The sequence below is a fragment of the Mus pahari genome, chromosome 1 (assembly GCF_900095145.1).
Source record: "Mus pahari chromosome 1, PAHARI_EIJ_v1.1, whole genome shotgun sequence".
Lineage (NCBI taxonomy): Eukaryota > Metazoa > Chordata > Mammalia > Rodentia > Muridae > Mus > Mus pahari.
Window position 1 is genome coordinate 28106996 of NC_034590.1, and position 21324 is coordinate 28128319.

The 21324-nt window shown below is 43.7% G+C and overlaps 2 protein-coding genes across 2 annotated transcripts in view; one reads left to right on the forward strand and one right to left on the reverse strand.

Moving 5' to 3' along the window:
• Nipa1 (NIPA magnesium transporter 1) overlaps positions 1-21324 on the reverse strand; it is a 36408-nt gene that overhangs the window by 12076 nt on the left and 3008 nt on the right. The window contains exons 2-3 of the mRNA XM_021200499.2: positions 3487-3534; positions 2423-2513 (exon numbers count right to left, since the gene is read on the reverse strand). Of these exons, the coding sequence (XP_021056158.1) occupies positions 2423-2513; positions 3487-3534 (139 nt within the window). The remainder of the gene's footprint in view (positions 1-2422; positions 2514-3486; positions 3535-21324) is intronic.
• On the forward strand, positions 16313-17214 carry LOC110323341 (uncharacterized protein C6orf106 homolog). The gene is given in 3 exon segments (XM_021200512.2): positions 16313-16433; positions 16436-17029; positions 17032-17214. Coding segments are annotated over 3 exon segments (843 nt in total). The 3' UTR covers positions 17160-17214.

The following is a 21324-nucleotide window of genomic DNA, read 5'->3' on the forward strand; positions in this document are numbered from 1 at the left end:
ATTTATTTATTATATGTAAGTACACTGTAGCTGTCTTCAGACACTCCAGAAGAGGGCGTCAGATCTTGTTACGGATGGTTGTGAGCCACCATGTGTTGCTGGGATTTGAACTCCGGACCTTTAGAAGAGCAGTCGGGTGCTCTTACCCACTGAGCCATCTCACCAGCCCCTTAAAATGAATTTAAGGTAGATAAATATATTTATCACACTCTTCTCTGTAAGGATGGAGGTTTGTCTGAAATAAAGCTGCAGCCCACATATGCATGAGATGAAACAGCTCTCCCTTCTCTTCTATCCTAGTCTGTTTATTATTAGTGTCTTCAAAGGTATAACAGAACACCCATATCTTTGTAGCAGGCTACGCTGATACAGTTAGTGAAGGTCTATTAAAAACATTTTCTAGGGCTGGAGAGATGGCTCAGAGGTTAAGAGCACCGACTGCTCTTCCAGAGGTCCTGAGTTCAATTCCCAGCAACCACATGGTGGCTCACAACCATCTGTAATGGGATCTGATGCCCTTTGCTGGTGTGTCTGAAGAGAGCAATGGTGTACTCATATACATAAGATAAATAAATAAATCTTTTTAAAAAAATTTTTTTTCTAGTAAGCCAAGTGTTTGGATGTGGTTTGTCCTCACAGATATTAATGTTGAAATTTGATTTGCGGTGCTAAGTGGTGATCACATCACTAAAAGCGATTACTGAACCAGGTGGGGGGTGACTCAAGCCTTTAATCCGAGCACTTGGGAGGGACAGGTGGGCAGAGCTCTTTGGGTTTGAGGCCAACTTGGTCTACAGGGCGAGTTCTGGGACAGCCAGAGCTACCCAGAGAAACCCTGTCTTGAGAAAAGAGAAAGAGGGAGGGAAAGCTTCAGATTAGTACAGCTCTAACAGGACTGTTAGAGTGTGCAGTTCTGTTGCCCCCGTGGCCTCGTTTGTGAGCCTCACAAAGGGGGTTGCCTGGGGCTGCAGAGACATAGCTCAGTTGGTAAGAGCGCATGCAGAGAACACAAGCTCACTTCTGTGTTCTGACATCAGCACTGACTGACATCAGGCAGTTCACGACAGCCCCTAACTCTAACTCCAGGAGATCCAATGCCCTCTTCTGGACTGCCAGGGAGCCCGCACTTACATGTACACATACCTACACATACCCACACACAGACCACACATATACACATAATTAAAAATAAAAAGAATTGTTTCAAAAAAAAAAACAAATAAAGTTAAATAAAAATAAATACGTCTTTATCTAGATGTGGTGCTATGTAACTTTAATCTTAGCACCTAAGGCAGAAACAGAGCGCCTTAAGAACAGCTTGGTCTAGATAGTTCCAGGCCAGCCAGGGCTACAGCTCAAAAGAAAATGAGAAAGAAAAAAAGAGGGAGGCTGTACTCTGTAGTACAGTCTTGTACTCTGTAGCCTCTAGAATTATCAACCAAAATTGAAACATTGTTTCTTAAAAAACAAATTATCCATTCCTAACCATTTTGTTACAGCAAGAGAAAATGACCTCAGTGACCAAGCCAATAAAGAGGGTAATTTCTGGGCTGGTTAGATGGCTCAGCAGGTAAGAGCACCCAACTGCTCTTCCNAAGGTCCTGAGTTCAAATCCCAGCAACCACATGGTGGCTCACAACCATCTGTAATGAGATCTGACTCCCTCTTCTGGAGTGTCTGAAGACAGCTANAGTGTACTTACATATAATAAATAAATAAATCTTTAAAAAAAAAAAAAAAAAGAGGGTAATTTCTGACAGCTGTCACTCTAAGTCTTTACTTCTCTCTACATCATATTCCTGGTCCCTGGAGCCATGATTCCTTGTGACAGGCAGCTATTTCAAACCATGAAACGCCAACTTGAGGACACCAAGTTCCAGTTTGGATTGGATCACCCTGACAGAGTAAAGCCCAGAGTTCCCGCTCATCACTCGGTATCCGTCTGAAGGACTGTGATGACAAACCCTTGGCCACATGCACTGATGCCCATGGGTCATACACCCAGCTTTTTTCCCGTAGCTTACTGGAATGGGGTGGGAGAGCGCTGGTCTAGCAGAGGATGCTAACCATCCTCATAAAACAAAGCTGACATTTTACAGAAAGATTTCTGACAATAACACTGTGGTATGAGGAACACTCTAGGTTCTAAGAAGTTCTCCAGAGCAAAGCCCAAGAGAGCAAAAGCAGCGGATTCAGTGATAGCTATGAATAAACTAGAATTTAAAACACTATACAGTGAGTTCTCAGAGACGCATCAATAACACACAGAAATACATTGGTAGGGTTACAATGAAAATATGAATTCTAAGTACAAAAGATCTACCTTCATCAACTATTTTTTAAACAGAAACATTTACGATGAAAGTGTTTTTTTCCTATGTAAACTGAATATTGAACATCAAAACAGAATGTCAGTTCTCACCCAAACGGTACTCCAAGGGCACCTAAGGGAGTCACCAGGACCGTAGGAACCGCAGTGTAAGCTAGAAAGTTTCCAATCTGGCCGACAGCCACTGTCAAGAGAATCACAAGGTTACATTACAAAGTTCACTTTTTATCACCAGTCAAGATTTTGCAAGATTTTGTTCTGAAAGGGTTTCTTCTGCACCACTTCTGAGGAAGCAAATCTACACACTCGCAGAGCCCAATGACAGAACATCACTGGTCTAGGAAGTAGTCTCCATTCTCTGTGGAAGCGGCCAGCGTTGTCACAGTAACAAGTACAACACTGAATACATTCACACCCTCTAAACTCTATCTTAAAATATTTTAACTTTTACATTTTAAACTTATTTATTTATGGCAGAAATGTAACATAAAAACAGAACATTGGCACCATGTAATACTTGGGCACATGTATGTGCGCAAACATTTTTCATTTATGGTGCCAACAGTCAAAAAACTTTAAACTATTTTTATGATATACACAGTAGTTCCTGTGCACACTATAGAAGTATACCAAGGTACCATAATGTTTTTGACTGTCACTTTATACCCAATGACCAATCGTTCCTAGACAAGTGGGGCTAACAGCCTTCAAGTGACCTTGGACCTGCTCCAGCCTGAAATGCTGTCCAGAGCTGGGCTGTAGGACCCCAAGGTGTGCTACTCAAACAGAGCTTAAAAGGGGCCTCCCTAATGAGCATAATCAACCTCACTGTGGTAGCACTTTGCTTAAAGGGTCATATATGACAAACCGCCTGATTATTTAAAAAAATCACAGTTCATTATTTAAGTTATAGCACATGATCTTTGGTCTGCAGCTGGAGCCCCTGCCCCCTTCTCCCAGGTCAGCATTCCACACTTTCCCATCTACTCTTTCAGCAAAGAGAAGGAGAACAGGAAAAGGGAGTGAATCTGAAGAGCAGAGAGTGGAAGTATGGGAGGACCTTCAAAGCCACACTTATCTTGCCCTCTCCATCCCCACCCATGTGATGACTTTTCAAAAAAATAAGAAGACTGTAATCTACTATATAAACCACTTACTTGCAATTGTGCCAGCCCACCACACAATGTCTGTTAAGTAGGAAGTACCTATAAAAAAAGGTGAGAATATCAGGAGAGCAAGCTTATTTAGTGGTATGTGTGTGTGTGTGTGTGTGTGATGTATATACACATGTCTATAGGACGACGGGATTTATTAGACTGGGGGCCATCAAGCCCTAGCATTTTATCTGTTGGTGCTCTGGAGTTACAGATACTCATGACGCATTCCTATAATTTCCTATATGGATGCCAGGATATGAATTCAGAGCCTCAGCAATGGCACAGCAAGCATTCTTACTGAGGCATCTCACCAGCCTTAGGAAGAAGGTTTAGAAACCATGTGTAAGTACTGGAGAGATGGCCCAGAAATTAAGAGCACTTACTACTCTCGAAGAAGACCCAAGTTCAATCCTGGCATCCACACCAGGCAGCTCACAACTGTCTGTAACTTCAGTCCAGCCTCTGAAGACACATGTACACGACCCACCCACTCACTCTCTCACACACACACACACACACACACACACACACACACACGCTGGGCAATTCCCGGCAAGCCTAGGCCTCAGAAGCTGCCCATCACCTGGCCTAATGAGGCAAGGACAACGGGTCAGCAGCAGTTCCTAGGCTTCCTCAGCTACTTTGTCAGCAATGGTTTCCAGCCCCCATGCCCCAGTAATGGAATGTTCCTAGAGATGGAGTAAGATAAGGGTCACCTACCCTGGAATGCCCTAATATGTTTTAAATCGGGCCTTCAAGCACACTTGGTGGCCTGTAAATACACTTGGTTGTCTCTCTATCTTGGTAATGAGAGACCCCAGCATGCTGGACTTCTGCAGAATAAAACACTCTGTGTTTACATACTACTTGAGTCCTGGGTATCATTCTTTGGTGAATTATAGACCCTTACAGTGTGTAATTAAAATTTTTCAACCTTTTAAAAAAAGTTATTATCTACATTACCAAGTAAGAGATTCACAATGACACTTAGAGAACTCTTCACATAAAAACTAAGCAAAAAGGAGTGAGTGTTATCTTGCTTACTCTGCTCATTAGTAACCTCTAGTCTATCAACGGGTGAGACGCCACCGGAAGTAGTAAAGTGGCCTTTGGATGCGTTGTTTTGCTTTTTCTCAACCAACCCAGGCTGACCCAAAAGACAAACAACTTGCTCATAGATCGGTGTTCCTTGGCTAAATAAGTCACAACCTAAAACATAAATATTCTTGGGACTCTCCACCCTGTTTTTCTGTCTCATGGGGAAATAAACTCTATTTATGATTGCTGTGTGAATGCAGGGCTATTTTTTTTTCCCATATACCCCGACTTTAAGGTGATTATCAAGTCCAGAGAGAACTCTATTTCCCCACAGTCTAGTGGTTAGACAAAAGCCAGCATTCCTCAGGAAAGCTGAAGCCAGTTCCCCTCTACCAAAAGGAACCATTTCCCTTATCACAGGCAGAAGGACAAATGGCACTCTGTGGGTGGTGTTTATCAGCATAACAAAAGGCACACTAGCCTCCAGGTTCCCTCAGTATCCACATGCTTATTACACATTTCAGAGTCCATCCTCATCCTAAACTTGCCCAGCTCAGGAGCTTCTCCCCCCAGCTGTTCATTCTCCGAATAACCTGCTCTTTGGCCCGTGCTCCCTCTTCTGCCTGTGCTCCGCCCTCCTCTCTCAGTCTCCCCCACTCCTACTCGTCTCCCTCTCTGCTCTCTCTGCCTTTGCGCGTCTCCTGACCAAGTCCAGTCTGCTGGCCATGGTCAGTCTGCTACTTTCCCTCTCTGCTCTGGATTCTGCCCGATGCCTCTGGCTGTTCTCTCCCTCATACTTACACTAAAAACTTTGCCTTTACCCATACCATTGAGTTTATGTTGCCAGTTTATGCAGTGACGTCTTGTTACCTGGGAAATTATCTCCATATCCTTAGGTTAGTGTGCTGTCTACAGTAAATGGCCAGGGAAATTTGAGAAAGGTAATCTACAACACAACAGAGGTAAATAAGGTCTAATGGCTGGAAAGTGGGGAGTCAGTTTAGTTAGGAGTCACCAGGCTATGTCAGTCAGCAGGTGTTGGGAAACTGCAGATCCCTGAGCAAGAAGAAAATATATGCTTGTGTGTGTGTGTGTGTGTGTGTGTGTGTGTCTGTAAAGGTCAACAGACAACTTCCAGAAGTCAGTTATCTTCTCTCACCATAAGTTCCACAGATTAACCTCAGGTCCTTAGGCTTGCACTGAATGTGCTTTAAGCCAATGAGTAATCGTGGGCATTCGTGAGGACTTTTGACGTTGGAGCAAATCCGTCTTGCACTATAAAATGGAATGCTGTGCTTTGAATATGAAATGTGCCCCAGAAGATCATGTGTTTGGAAACCTGGTCCCCAACTTCTTGTGCTGTTGAGAGGTTGGAGAACTTTAGAAAGTAGAGCCTTACTGGAGGAAATATGTCACTAGGCACGTTTTGATGTTTAATAGCATGGCTCTCTGCCTCCTGACAGCAGACAATGTGTCCAGCTGTCTCACGCACCTGCAGCCTTGTCTTTTTGTCTGGATTCCTTCTTAATCTGTAAGGTTTATGACATAAACTCTCCATTAAGTTGTTTCTTGAAAGGTATTTGGTGACATCAAGTAGCAAAGGAACTGATAGAAAGGATCAACCACTGTGCAACTGTTGCCCAACAGCAGGAATCCTGTGAATTAACAAGATGCATGACCAAGGATAGGATCAGATCCTAAAGAAGCTAATATTTTACTGTAACATCGTAGGCCTCAAAAAAAAGCTCCGGTGATGGGGAAAGTCAGCCAAAGGATGTTGTAACTACAACAACATTCTGCAGCAAAATCTATTTTTGGGGGGAATCCAGGGAAATGGTCTGAAATGTCATTAAGTTCAGGCTCTCAAGGTTCTCTACCAGGAAAGGAGACTATGTAATGCAAAAGCAAGTGACGACCCCTTCTGGTGTCCAAACCCTGATTTTGAAAAAAGAACACTATGGAATCCATAGAGATCCTGTCTCAAAATCAAAAACAATGGGTAACAAGCCTCAGGTAAATATCTTCTCCCTCTCATTATCTTCAATAATATAAGACACTAGGAACATTTCTGAGGAATATCAGATTTACTAGTTATTTCTGAACCTTACCTTTAGCTTATGACCTCACAAGGGAAGACCTACACTTCTACCTGCTTACTTGCTAAATCCTGGAGGAAAAGAGAGCATCTTGGAGGTTACTTTAAGAATCCATACAAACAATTTATTTGGTAAAGTTGTAATGACAATCTCTCAAATCAGGAAATCACTACTAGGATTCTAACTCCTTGTCAGGGAATCATAGTCATAGGCAGATGATAGGAAGCCTTATTGCAAGAATAAAAAAAAAGACATTTAAATAACTATGACAACATCAGAGAAGACAGTTGCAGAAAGGAAGAAAACCCTGCTCTATTTCCCAACAGTCTAATTGAGGCTTCCATGAATTCACTAACATGGATCCTACATTCACCAAAGTATAAGCCCTTCTGGGTCGATATTTTATTATCCAGTCAGCATTAAAGTCTAAAGAACACCCCAGGAACAAAAGAGTCGACCACACAACACTCACACTTTGCTGTTCCACATTATTCTCTTCGTGTTTAATAGCCAAGACATAGAGGAAGACCAAAAGGAACAAAGACGAAGGCAGTGGCTAGACCTATCCAAAGGATCCACATAAGCCCAGAGATTTACAAGAAAGAAGGAGGGAGGATCGGGACATTAGGCATGTAAGAGCACCAGCCAGTACCACTCCATCCTGAGAGTTCAACATGTAAGGACCTGGAAGTCTAACATTGGAATGTGGATTGATGCAGCCTCAGAGAAAGAAGAACCCAACCCCCACCCGCAACATCACGGCTACCTTAAAGGGCTGAGGATGCCCAGGAGATAGGCTAACTCCTGATCTTGCTGAAGTACCCTGGACTATCCTTGAAATATCGGGCAGGGAAGCTCATCTGTTATAGAGAGTGAAGCTGCTTACCTGGTCCTGACCTTTCCCTGGAAACCTATCTTCCTGACCTACAGGCACAGCGCGGGGACCAGGTTTCTAATTATGTATTCCTGACGGTCGCTCAATAACCTCCCATCTTGGACAAAGACGTGTGCTACTTACGGGCAATCTTGTAATTCTCTAGGACCTCTAGAGCTCTGATAAACCCAGCCTTCAAAATACCCCCAAGAAAGTAACCCACAAAATGGTCCTGACTGTTTGGGGGTACAAGGAACCCTGGATAAGCTAAAACATCTTGCTCCAGTCAAAATCCATTCAAAACCTGGGATAAGTTATCTAGTCAAAACAGGTCCATTAAAGAGGGAAGTTGAATTAGAAATACAACCTATAAAAGAAAAGAAAAAAAAAAACAAAGAAAAAAAAAAAAAGAAATACAACCTATCATTGAAACTTTCTACAACACGTCTTTCTGGTCCTCTGTCAGTTTCCCTGTAAAACCCTAATCTTCCTCATATGTAAGGCACGTGGAGAAAGCTGACTGTTCCAAGACTTAATTTTTTTTCAGGGCAAGAAGACAATAAGGGGGTTGCAGAGCCAAAAGGACCCTTTCTTTTTTGCATTCCTTTACACCCTGAACCTTGGTTGACTGGTTGGTTTTGTTTTGCTTTTGGATGAAAGGACCCAATCACTGGAGCTTTCCAACAGTGTGTGGACAACCTTCCCTCGAGGGTTCAAAAACAGGCTCCATATTTTGCTGCATCATTAAAAACAGATCTTAGGACCAGTTTTGACACAAGGAGCCATTCTCCAACATGTAGGTAATGTTTCAGTATCTACTAGAGAAAGCACAGACCAAAATGACATCAAAATCCTAAACTTCCTGAAAAGAAGAGACAAAGACAAAAAAGATAACACACACAGAGAGAGAGAGAGAGAGAGAGACAGACAGACAGACAGACAGACAGAGACAGAGAGAGACTGACTCAGCAGGGAGTATCACCATAGTTGCCACATCAGTTAGGGATAACTGAACTACTTCAACCAAGAACAAGACAGCTTCTTAAACGTGGCTCGATTTTGTCAAATTTGGATTCCCAACTTTGGATTAATGACAAAACCTCTCAATGCAGCTAGTAAGGGTCTAGACACTGAACCCTTCAAGCAGGAGGCTCAATCGAAGCAATTTTGTAATCAGATAAAGTGGGCACTCAGGAAGCCACAGCACTAGGCATGCTTGATCTCCAGAAGCCCTCTCTGGTATTTGTGGTGGAAAAGCAATCTTATGGTACTGATTAAATTTGTCGGTCAGAACTGAGACATGTGGCCTGATTTTCAAAGAAACTAGACACCCAAGCATCAGAATAGCCTCCCCATCTAAAGCTAAGGCAACTGTAGTACTATTCGCTGAAGAAGCTTCTGCACTGTCTTTGTGGCGATCACTAGAAGTTCTCATGCCCCAACAGGAAAAGAATGTGTTAGAACTAAACGGGCCAGAAGTAGACTTAATATCAAGCAACTGTTCTTGCCCACCCAGAGGTAACTACTAAAATGATGACAGCCCAAAACCCCTTCTGATTTGGCACACCTGTATACTGAAATCCTCTCACCTGTGGCAACTGGATTTAGTTGAATGATCATCTGCTGGACAATCCAGAAGAGATATAGATATGTTACATTTCAAACGGAGAGTTTAAGATAACATGTGCAGTGGTCAGTTAGAGAAGAGTAATTGATGCCTCCCTACGACCACCGTCCACCCAAGCCCCAAAGGCAGAAATGATAACCCTAACGAGGAGACCCATTCTGGGAAAGGGAAAAGGAAAGGAAAAGGAAAAGGGAAATAATATATACACTGATTCAAAGTATACCTTCATAACCTCCTCACATGTCAATGCTGTGTTTGGAGAGTGTGGAGACTGCTAACAGCTAACAATCTGACCATACTGAGCAATTGACACTAAATCTACTGGAAGCCGTCCAATTCCTACTAAACAAATGGCATTTATTGACAAGAGCTATCTGAAGGACATGTTTAATGATGCCCAAGGAAATAAGCTGACCAAAAGAGAGGCAAAAAAGATAGCCTTACAAATTCCCCAAGAACTAACATTATTCCTTCCAAATACTGATGTGCAGGAGTTGGAGTGGGCCCTAAAAGAGAACAGCCAAAAAGAATCATGAGTCTCTGGGGAATAAGATACTAAGACCCCAGGCCCTACCTATAGTATAAACTAATTTAGAGCCTACATGATTCAAGGAGAGATGTCACTTTAGGCATAGTAATCTAACTGTTCCAAAGACAAGGACTGATCGTCATTGTGTGTGAAATCCACACTGTCTGAATATAGAACAATTTTAGTTATCTGTGTCCTCTGTACTCCTGAACCAACCCATAGGTGAAGACTTACACAGGTTAAGGACTAAAAGCCAGATGTGCCTTCTTTCCCCAGCTTCAAGAATATTGGTGTTTGTAGACACCATCACTGGCAGGACCCAGGATCCCCACTAGGACTGAAAAGGCTACTCCAGAGGCAAAGGCCTCTGTGGTGGTTTGAAGAGGTACAGCACTAATACGCTCATATGTTTGAATGCTTCGCCATTGGGAGTGGCACTATTAGGAGTGTGTCTGAAAGTGTGTCACTACGGAGGCAGGCAGGAGCTCATACATGATCAAGCTACACCCAGTGTGGCACACAGTCTCCTGCTGTCTTTGGAGCAAGATGTAGTACTCTCAGCTCCTTCTCCAACACCATGTCTGCCTGCCCACTGCCTCATTTCCCACCATTATGATAGTAGCTTAAACCTCTGAAACTATAAGCCCCAATTAAATGTTTTCCTTTCTAAGAGTTGCTGTGGTCATGGTGTCTCTTCACAGTAACAGAACCCTAACTAAGATAGCCTCCTCAAAGCAATTACCAAAGGTTTTGCCTTCATACTCATTACAGAGCACAATGGACTGACTTTTACATCAGTGAACACCCAGACTATATTGAGTTCCCTGAGAAAGGAAAACTATCTTAAAGGCCACAGTTCTCTGGCAAATTAAAAAGGTTCTAATATTAAATTGATCCTAACAACACTTTACCAAGATATCTCTAAAAATTACTAAGGATATTGTCCATTGCCCTCATGAGATTCAGAACAACTCCAAACTCTAAACATGAGGCTCAGTCCCTATGACTGACAGGGAAGGACTTCCTCATAACTAGACCTAGTCTTATATCCTGAGGTCAATCAGATGCTCTACTATAAAATAAACCTAGGGCTAATAGGGTCTACAGGAAAGTGGAAACAAAATTATTCCTAGCTCCAAGGACCTGGCCACAAAAGCTATAACCCCTGAGGACCAGATCCTCCACAGAACCTGGAAAGAACAACTGATGAAATTATTGGGTCCTTGACAGAAGGGACCTTGCCAGGTGGTCCTAAGTACTCTTGTGGCTGTCCAGATTCTAGAAATCAACAGCTAGGATCACTGTCTCCAGGATGAAATAAATAACCTCAACCAAGAAGGCCCATACAAAGACTGGAACCAATCAAATATCTCAAACTTTCTTCAAAGAACAAAGATAAGTAACACCTTGATGACTATTCACGCAGGCTTTCTGACACAGCCCCTATTCTCTGTCTGTAAGAATCACGAGCCTGAACCAATGTTTAAGAGCTTGTGTGCTCTAAGACAGATGTAATCATTTCTCCTGCTCTCCTTCCTACATAAATAAACCATGTACTAGTTTGCATTTTAAATAAGGTGGCCAGCCTCATCAACTCCTCTGATTTCTGATTTTGTCCTACCAGAAACTGCCATTTATAAGCCTACCAATTTGCACACACACACACACACACACACACACACACACACACACACACACACACACTGTATATACTGAATATACAAATATACTCAGTAAGCAACCATTAACAGAAGGGTAGAAATAGCTGAATTACCCAGCCCTCCCTCAAAGACTCAGGGATAGCCACCATATTGTATTTCCACTCCACTAGAAAAATATCATCAGGACCCAATTTGACCACGAGGAGCCATTGTATGATATGTAGATAATGTTTTAATATAGAGTCCTAACAGGGAAAGCTCAGACCAAAGTATTATTTAAATCCTAAACTCCCTGACCTTTTGAGGCTCCCAGGTCTCCTAAAGAGACTCAAATCTGCCTTCTACAAGCAGAGTCTTGCTCTACGAGGGCCTCTTCTTATTATCCTGGTGTGTAGCATCAGGTTTCTCTTTAATGATGCTAAACTCCAATGTAGTTAACTACAGATGCTTTCAAACTTACCTTGGCTTTAAACTCTTCCCCCTTTCCTAGCACATAATCCTCGCACATACACATTCCCTACACATAATCTTCTGCTCTAGACCCAGAAAAGAACATTTTTGCTTGCTCTAGATCTGGAAAAGAACATTCATCACTAACCATTACAGCCTAAATACTTTTAATTTCCTCTGCCAAACAAGTTATTCCATTACTTTCTAATTCAGACACACTCAAATTCTTAGGACATGGGCAGAATGTTGCCAGATTCTTTGCCTGAATGAAACACAAATTATTTCTAGCTCAGTTCCCAGGAGAATGTATTCCTCTCTGTAACTTGATGAGCTAGGGGGTCCATGTGTATTTTTCTTTCAGCATCCTGGGCTTCTAAACCCATCTAATAGGTCTAACAAAAGTGACCTGTTGAGTTCTATCTATAGCATTCTAGAGTGTCCCTGGCCTGAAGACTCAAACTCTTCGACATCCCACATGCAAATCGGTTCTGCAGGACTAAGAACCTATTTATCACAGAAACAGACACAAACTGAGGAAAGCTTTATCCTGACTCTCCATTTAGGGAGGCACGCAGTTCACTGGGTAGGAAAGTATGGCAGCAGCAGTTCAAGCTAGCTTGTCACACCGTGTTTGCAGTCAGAAAGCAGGGGGTGGACAGAAGTGGGACCAGGTTATAAAACCACAAGACCTGCTCCTAGTGGCCCCTGCCAGCAAGGGTATACACTTCCTAAAGGTTTCAGAATATCCCAAAACAGCATCAAAAGCTGGTGAGCAGGTGTCCAAACACTCAAGCTGACGGGGGATATTTAACATTCAAACCAGAAGACCTTTCGATAATGAGAACTGGGCCAGTGTTGTCAGTGGCCAGGGCAATGGTTCCCTGGGCTCTCCCTTTTCTCTACCTTGGTATTCTCAACATCAGTCACCTTCAGAGAGTAAATGCTGTTAATGGTGATTCAAAAATGGTTCTATTACCAAAGTTGGGAGAAAACTGGGCTACCAAGTACCTAGAAATAAGTAACAGGCTTGTGCTGCCCTGTAACAATGGGCTCCACTAAATCCACAGCATTCCAGGCCTTTCTACTTACTTTTCTCAGTAGGCCCTTTCACTGGAATTTAGGTCACTCTTAGCTTTTAAGCCACTCTTACCTTTTATCATATTTACTTGCTTTTCCTGCACATGAGCATGATGACAAACTTTCCCTCAGTGTGAGCTCCTCTGCATCCGATACTTCCCATCCTCACAGTTGGTAAAGCCCCGGCACATATCCCAGGGAAGAGTTAAATGTACGTGCAGCTTTGTACATCCACCCATCTGTGCTAGGTTCTCTACTAAGTCACTACCCATATTCCTTCCTCCTCCCTCACTGAAGGGCTACAGGGAGCCTGCATTCCCTATCTTGTTCTAAAACGACTGGATTTTGTCAGTTTTACCCTCAAATGTAACTGTTCCTAAAGCTCCTGGTCACAGGAGTAACACCCCCAGGACTACTTCTTCAAGTCTTACCCACATTTCTCTCTGGCCAGAACAAGAATAGGAAGCCACAAAAATGAGCTTTGAAAGTTTCTGTTTGTTGCAAATCATTGTCCTAGGTGTTGTCTGTTTGTTTGTCAACTGGACACAGATAGAATCATCTGGGAAGAGGCGTCCCAACTGAGACAAATACCTCCATCAGACTGCCTGTAGGCAAGTCTGTAGGGCACATTCTTGCTTAATGACTGATGTGGGAGAGCCCAGTCCATTGTGGACCTTGCCACCTGTAGGCAGGTGGTCCCGGGCTGTCTAAGAAAACAAGCTGAGCAAGCCAGTATGCAGCATTCTTCAACGGTGTCCACTTTAGTTCCAGCTTTTTGTTATGCCAGTCCTGTGACCATGTTGGTTTTGGAAGGATAGTGGGTAGAATTTGTAACTTTGGGCTGAGAAGGCCATTCAGAGCTTCATGGGCTGATGTGGGTGGGAGCTTGAAAGACAGAAATGTTGAAAGAGATGCACAGGATTGATGCCTGGCTTTTGAAGTTTCAGAAGGAAGCAAAGACTCTCTCCAGGCCATTCATGTGATATTCTGAATTAAGAATCTTAGTTCTATTCAGCTGGGACTGAAGAATCTGCTGTGGTTAAGAAGACACCAGCACCACTGAGGATAATTATGTCTAGGAATGTTTCCTCAGGCTCAGCACACAGAAGCTGTGGTCCAGTGGAGCCAAGACTGCATTTCATATGACAGTCAAGCCTGGTGACATATAAGAGTCACCCAAGTGGCATTGGTTTTGAAGGTATGAAAGGGTTATGAACAGCAGCTGAGACTTGGCATTGTATGCCAGGCCTGAAATCCCTCAGATTCAGAGGTCAGGAGAGGCCACTGGAGAAGTAGAAGGTCCAGGACTGAAGTGGTCATGGAGAGAACCTAAAGCTTGGCACCATGTGGCAGGGTCAGAGTCCCTGAAGAGAGCCCAGGAAAAGCTATGGGTGGAAGTACAGCCTAGTTGCAGCAGAAGACCCCATCATTTAAAAAATGACAGTACCAGGGCTGGAGAGATGGCCCAGCAGTTAAGAGCACTGGTTGCTTTTCCAGAGGATCTAAGTCCAATTTGGACTGGCAGCTCACAGCTGTCTGTATCTGCAGTTCCAACGAATCCACACCCTTACACAGATATATGGTCAAGCAAAACCATTAATGTGCATAGAAATAAATAAGCTTTAAAAAAAAAAAAAGAAGACACTATCATTGTATGACTGCCAAGGACAGCAGCAGCTGTGAGTAGAGCTGGCATGAGCTTAGGAGACAAGCTCCCTGCACTGCAAAGGAGGGAGAGAAAGAGAGAGAGAGAGAGAGAGAGAGAGAGAGAGAGAGAGAGAGAGAGAGAGAGAGAGAGAGAGAGAGAGACAGAGAGCCCAAGCCTTTTGGAGGAGCTCAGAAGATCCCGAATGAAGCCCGGATATTGAAAAATGAACTATTTACATTGTTAGAGTTTGGTTTTGCTTGGTTTGAATGGGCTGTGTCCTAGTCATTCCCTCCTAGTGTAGAACGTATTTAATTCTGTTTGCTTTTGTGAGTCCACAACTAAGAGACTTTGGGTGTCTTAGAGGAACTTTGGATAGTCCAAAGAAAATATAAGTATTTAGGAGTAGCTTTGAATGTTGAAGGTGAGTTTAAATGTTTTGGGTTTGTATGTTTGTTGGTGGTGGTTTTTTTGTTTTGTTTTGGTTTTTGGTTTTTTTCAAGACAGGGTTTCTCTGTGTAGCCCTGGCTGTCCTGGAACTCACTTTGTAGACTAGGCTGGCCTCGAACTCAGAAATCCGCCTGTCTCTGCCTCCCAAGTGCAGGGATTAAAGGCGTGCACCACCACCGCCTGGCTGTTTTGTTTTCAAAGCAGGGCTTCTCTGTGCAGCCCTGGCTGTCATGAAACTTGTTCCATAGACCAGGCTGGCCCGAAACCCAAGAAATCCACCTGTCTCTGCCTACCAAAGGAAGTCTGGGATTAAAAGCATATGCGCACCACGTGCCACCACCACCCAGCTGACTCTAGATGTTTTCAAGAGACTGAACTTTAAAGACCATTGAATTTTAAAGTTTGAAATATGTTTTATATTGTTATACAGATATTACTATAACATCTTGGGACAAGAAAGAAAAGGTTATGGCTTAACATGATGGGCTTGTGAGCATCAAATTGAGAAGGGGGTCATTGTGCTGGCTTGCTTTATGTCAACCCACTCAAGCTAGAGCAATTGCGGAAGATGGAGCCTCAATTAACAAAATGCCCCACCAGATTGATCTGTAGGCAAGCCTGTGGTGCATTTTCTCAATTTCTCAGATTCCCTGCAATAACTCTGAGAAGTTATACTTTACTGTGTAAAGCTCAGAGGTTGCATTGAAGGCCCCAGAATGTTGGAAATGCCAAGGTGATGGAATATCTGCCAAAGAAATCCACAGGCACCAAGTAGAACCTGCACAAGAGAGAAGCCACATGTGCTTTTGTGGGGTAGAGCTGGAGGGGCGGTCCTGCTGAAGTCACTGGAGCCTAATTCATTCTATTACAAGGCTCAGAAGTTCATGGAGCTGCAAAATTTGTTATGTGGCCCATCTGATGTGGATCTTACTCTATGCCCAACCTTTTCTTGCTATGTCCCTACACCTTCCTTTTGGAAAGGGAATATTTATTCTATGCTATTGTATGTTGGAAGTGTGTACCTTGGTTTTTATTGTATTACACTGTATACCTGTATTAGTGTGTATGTGATGGGAGGGACACGTGCCATAACATGTAATGTCAGAGCATGTCATGGAGCTCTTGCTAGCCTTCCTTCCTTCCTTCCTCCTTTCCTTTCCTTTCCTTTCCTTTCCTTTCCTTTCCTTTCCTTTCCTTTCCTTTCCTTTCCTTTCCTTTCCTTCCTTCCTTCCTTCTTTCCTTTCTTTTTAAAAATGTTTTCATATAAGATCAAAGTTTTAAAATTGTCTTGAGAGGCCTGGGGCCTGCCTCGGAGCAGCGGCAGCCACCCGTGGAGAAGCAGGTCGGGGTGGTGGAAGCTGCATCCAGGCCCGCCCACCATGGAGGGCATGGACGTGGACCTGGATCCCGAGCTCATGCAGAAGTTCAGCTGCCTGGGCACCACCGACAAGGACATGCTCATCTCCGAGTTCCAGCGGCTACTCAGCTTCCAGCTCAACCCGCTGGCTGTGCCTTCTTCCTGGACATGACCAACTGGAACTTACAAGCAGCAATTGGCGCCTATTATGACTTCGAGAGCCCAAATATCAGAGTGCCCTCCATGTCCTTTGTTGAAGATGTCACCATAGGAGAAGGGGAGTCAATACCCCCTGATACCCAGTTCATAAAAACTTGGTGGATCCAGAATTCTGGGGCAGAGGCTTGGCCTCCAGGGGTTTGTCTTAAATATGTTGGGGGAGACCAGTTTGGACATGTGAACATGGTGATGGTGAGATCACTAGAGCCCCAAGAGATTGCAGACGTCAGAGTTCAGATGTGCAGTCCCAGCAGAGCAGGCATGTACCAGGGACAGTGGCGGATGTGCACTGCTACTGGACTCTACTATGGAGATGTCATCTGGGTGATTCTCAGTGTGGAGGTGGGTGGACTTTTAGGAGTAACACAGCAGCTGTCATCTTTTGAAACGGAATTCAACACACAGCCACATCGCAAGGTAGAAGGGAACCTCAACCCGTTTGCCTCTCCCCAAAAGAACCGACAATCAGCTGAAAACAACCTAACAGACCCTGCGGGTTCCGAGTTCCACTCGATCAGCAAAGCGAGCAAGATCTGGATAGACTGTCCCAGAGCTCTGTAAATCTGTCCCCCAGCAGTCCAGCAAACAACTTATCAGTAGTGACTTACAGTAAGGGGCTCCACGGGCCTTACCCCTTCGGCCAGTCTTAAACGGGTGTCAGGAAGAAGAAAAACTAACAAAAGACAGAAGGCCTGACTTTGGGGGGAGAGGGCAAGGGGTTCCTCGCACGAACCCCTGGCTCAGACCCCCACCTACCCTCCCAATCACAGAAGAGGAAGAAAGAGACTAGTTTTGAGTGAACTCAGTATGCATGTGTGAATGCTGAACTGCAGGAGTGCAGTTGAGGCGGCCGAGAAGATCCACGCAGCCATCTTGGGTTTTGGTGATGACGTCAGTCTAATGAGTTGTTAGGTCACTTGGGAAGGGGAAGAAATTTAAATGGAGGAAAATAAGCCATCTTTTTAAACAAAAAAAAATTTGTCTTGAATTTCAAAAGACAGGGTAAGAACAGTTAGAAGACTATGAAGTATGCCAGGTTGTGATGTGATGGTACTGGGTAGGCAGAAGTTTAAAGTCACCCTTAACTTCATGTTGAGGTTGAGTAAACCGTGTGTGTGTGTGTGTGTGTGTGTGTGTGTGTGTGTGTGAATGAGCGCTTGGCTGTCTCAAAAATCAATTAAAAAAAAAAAAGACTACAGGAATGTTTATAGTTGAGATGCATTTTGCACATTGCGAGCAGCTCCACTCCAGTACCAGTTTTCTTGGTTCCTTTTCTAATTGCTGTGATAAAATACCCTGATAAATGCAACTTAAAGGAGAAAGGATTTCTTTTGGCTCAGTTTGTGGGTCCAGCTCATCACAGTGGGAACCACAGCAGCAAGGAGACTGGTTTCATTTCTCATTACTGGGAACACACACCTGACAAGAAGCGACTTAAGGGAGGAACAGTTTATTTTGGCCTACAGGTTCAATGGGATGCAGTCCCTCCTAGCAGGGAACAGTACCAAGAACAGAAGGCCATCCTGTCACATCTCATCCAAAACCACAAGCAGAGAAGAAACAGAAAACGGGCTGTACTATAGAATCTCAAGGCTTGCCCTCCAGTGGCTTACTTCCTCCAGAGAGGCTCCACCTTCTAAAAGGACCACAACCTTCCTTGTGCCCCAATCAGGAAACCAAGGGAACACATGTGACTACTGCAGGACATTTTACATTTACACTACAACTCATCTGATACACACTCCCCAAGCCAAACAGCCACCTGCCTATGCCCTCCCTGCAACAACAGACTATCTCCTGAAACTGTGAGCCGAAAGGAAACCATCCTCCCTCGTGATGCTTCCAGCCAGCCAGGTGTGCACAGTAACAAGAAAGGTAATAGGAATAACTCATCGCTAAAATGCTACTGTCCTGGAAAAGAGCTGTGCTGCAGCTCTGCGCCTGTAATACACTACTCCCCGTTCCTCTTGTACTCTGCCATAGCGGGTAACCATTAACACACTTTCCATCTGCCCACACATTTGAACTGCTCTGCATCACATGGTGGTGTCCTTGCAGGACAGGCTTATTTCACCTAGCAGCATGTCCTCAAGATCCATCTATGTATTAATGTATCAAAATTTCCTTCTTATTAAGGGCTGAATGATACTCAGCCTTAAAAAAGGCACATTTTGCCATCTGCTAAAGTTTGGATCTAGGATATTTTCCAAAGGGCCTTGTGCTCAAGGCTTAGTCCCCAGCTTGTAGCACAGCTGGGAGGTAGTAGAACCTGTAACACCCAGGGCTAATGGATCGTCTTAAGTCATTCAGTCATGCACTTGAAGGAGACCTTGGAACTCCGAGTCTTTCTTTTCTCCATCTTTATCTTCCAAGCTTCTGCTTGGAGGTACTCGAAATGAAACTTCCAAAATTATGAGTCAAAGTAAACATTTTCTCATTAAATCATCACAGTTGTTTGTTACAGAAGCAGAAAACTCACTAGCACCACCATCATCAGTTAATGGATTGAGTCACTCCCATCTGTTGGCTCTGTGAACAGTGCTTATAAAACTAAAAATGCATAATCTCTCGATTCCCTGCTTTCACTTTTTTTAGGTATGGGCATACTATTTTAGGTCTTTGCATAATCCAAGAACTGTCGAATTTCTGGGTCAAATGGTAATTCTATAGTTAACACGTTGAGGAACAAACGTGCTACTTTCCAAAACAGCTGCATCGTTTTATATCCCCACTAGCACCACATAAGGGTTTTAAGTTCCCTAACTCCTTGCCAGTGCTTGTTTTCTGTTCCCTCACTGACAGTTATTCTTGTGAATGTAAGGTAGAATTTTATCTTGGGCTTGATTTCTAAAAAGGAAATTTGGAATGATCAACCAGCTCTTCCTGGTCTACAGCATCCAGCCTAGATTCCAGTAACTACTTAGGAAACACCCTCAGCCAGTTCTGAAGAATGGACTTTCCTCGTTATCACCATCCATGAACAGCTTCTCAGGGGCAACCAGGCTCGGCCCCTCCTCTAACTGGCTATCACCATGAGAGCTATGGATACCAAGAATTTGTTCTTATCAGACTCAAACAGAAAGCTGGAGCTGGCTCATGCCTACCTGCTTGAGGTACATACTTTCTCAAAGTCCCACCAGAGATCCTTCCTCACAAACGTGGGTGATACAACTTCTTTTCTTAATCATTTATGTATTTGGCTTTTTGATACATGTGTCATGCTACACAGCCCAGTCTAGCCATGAACTCTATGTAGCCCTGGCTGGCTGGTCTAGCCTATGTGCTAGGATTACAAGCATGTGCCACCACACACAGTCAATATAGTTTACTTTCAACATTCTTTAAGACCACCTCAATTCAGAGAAGATTCCTCAGGCACAGCACTGCCAGCAAGAACCCCTCTGCCAATGAACTGATTATAGACACTTGTCCAAGTCTCCAAGACCAGTGAACTCTGTACTATATATAAATTTCTCCCTTTCTGCCTTAACCCTCCACCCCTTGCCTTCAAGTCTCCTTGAATATACTCGGGGTTTACTGTGGCATGTCCAGTCCCATTACACTGCTCTTTAACACCCTGAAATAAATAACCTTATTTGGGGGCAATATCTGGTTACTATTTAGATAGTCTTATGGTTTGGACCTTAAATGTCCACTAAGGGACCATATGCTAAAAGTCTGTTTACTAGCTCACGGTGTAACTGGAAGAAAATCCAACCTTCAGGAGAAGGGGCTCAGTGAAAGGAAGTTGGATTCTTCGGTACACGCCTTCAGAGAAGTTGTGGCACTCTTCTTCCTCTGTCTCCCCGGCTGACTAAGTTGTCACCGAAGGCTTCAATCACCACATGTGCCATCACCCATAATATGCTATGCTGTCACAGGCCCATCTGCAGGTTACCTATTCTTCTGCAGGCGACCCCACTTCCACGGGGCTCTAACTCTGGACATTTGGGGCAGCTGGCCCTCTATATACACACAAGGATTCAAACAAGCCTTTTGAAGAATACTATCTGCAGAACTAGGGATATAGCTCAGTAGATAGAGTGCTGCCTAGCATGCGTAAAACCTCCACTTGAGCCCCTCAGCACTGCTTAAACAGGGCATCATAGCACATACTTGTAATCCTAGCATGTGGGAAGTGGAGGCAAGAGGAGCAAAAGTTCAAGGTCATCTTCAGCTAGACAGCCTGACATGCATGGTAATCCGTCTCAAAAACAAAGAAAAAGTCCATACTGAACATATTTGAACTTTTCCTTGTCATTATTCCTTTAAACAATAAAGTATAACAACGATTTACATAACATTTAAAGTTTTACAGGTTATTAACAGATTATTGGAGGTATAAATAGAAGTTAAATAAAAAAAATAAAATAGAGGATGTCATAATTGATATGCAAATACCATACCATATAAAGTCTAAAGCAAGGGAGTTGAGTATATACAACTGTGGTCTCTTCTGGGGTCCTGAACAAATGTCCTGGGAAATATGAGTGAGACCTTTTGCCCAGGTTCCACTAACCTCATTCAAAGGCACAACAAAGAAGCTGGGTAGTTGAACCCTGAGCCTGTGCTTTCAGAGGACACTCCCCAGCCCTGCAGGAGTTACAGTGGGCCCATTTATTGAGAAGGTCCTTTAAAGGTGAAACTCAAAGCCAGTAGGTCCCCAAACCTCTCCGTAGAAGAACTACAATTAGAATTTAGCTTCTCTGAAGCTTGGACTTTCTAGAAATGCTACTACAGCCTGGCATGGTGACACATGCCTTTAATCCCAGCACTCGGGAGGCAGAGGCAGGCGGATTTCTGAGCTCGAGGCCA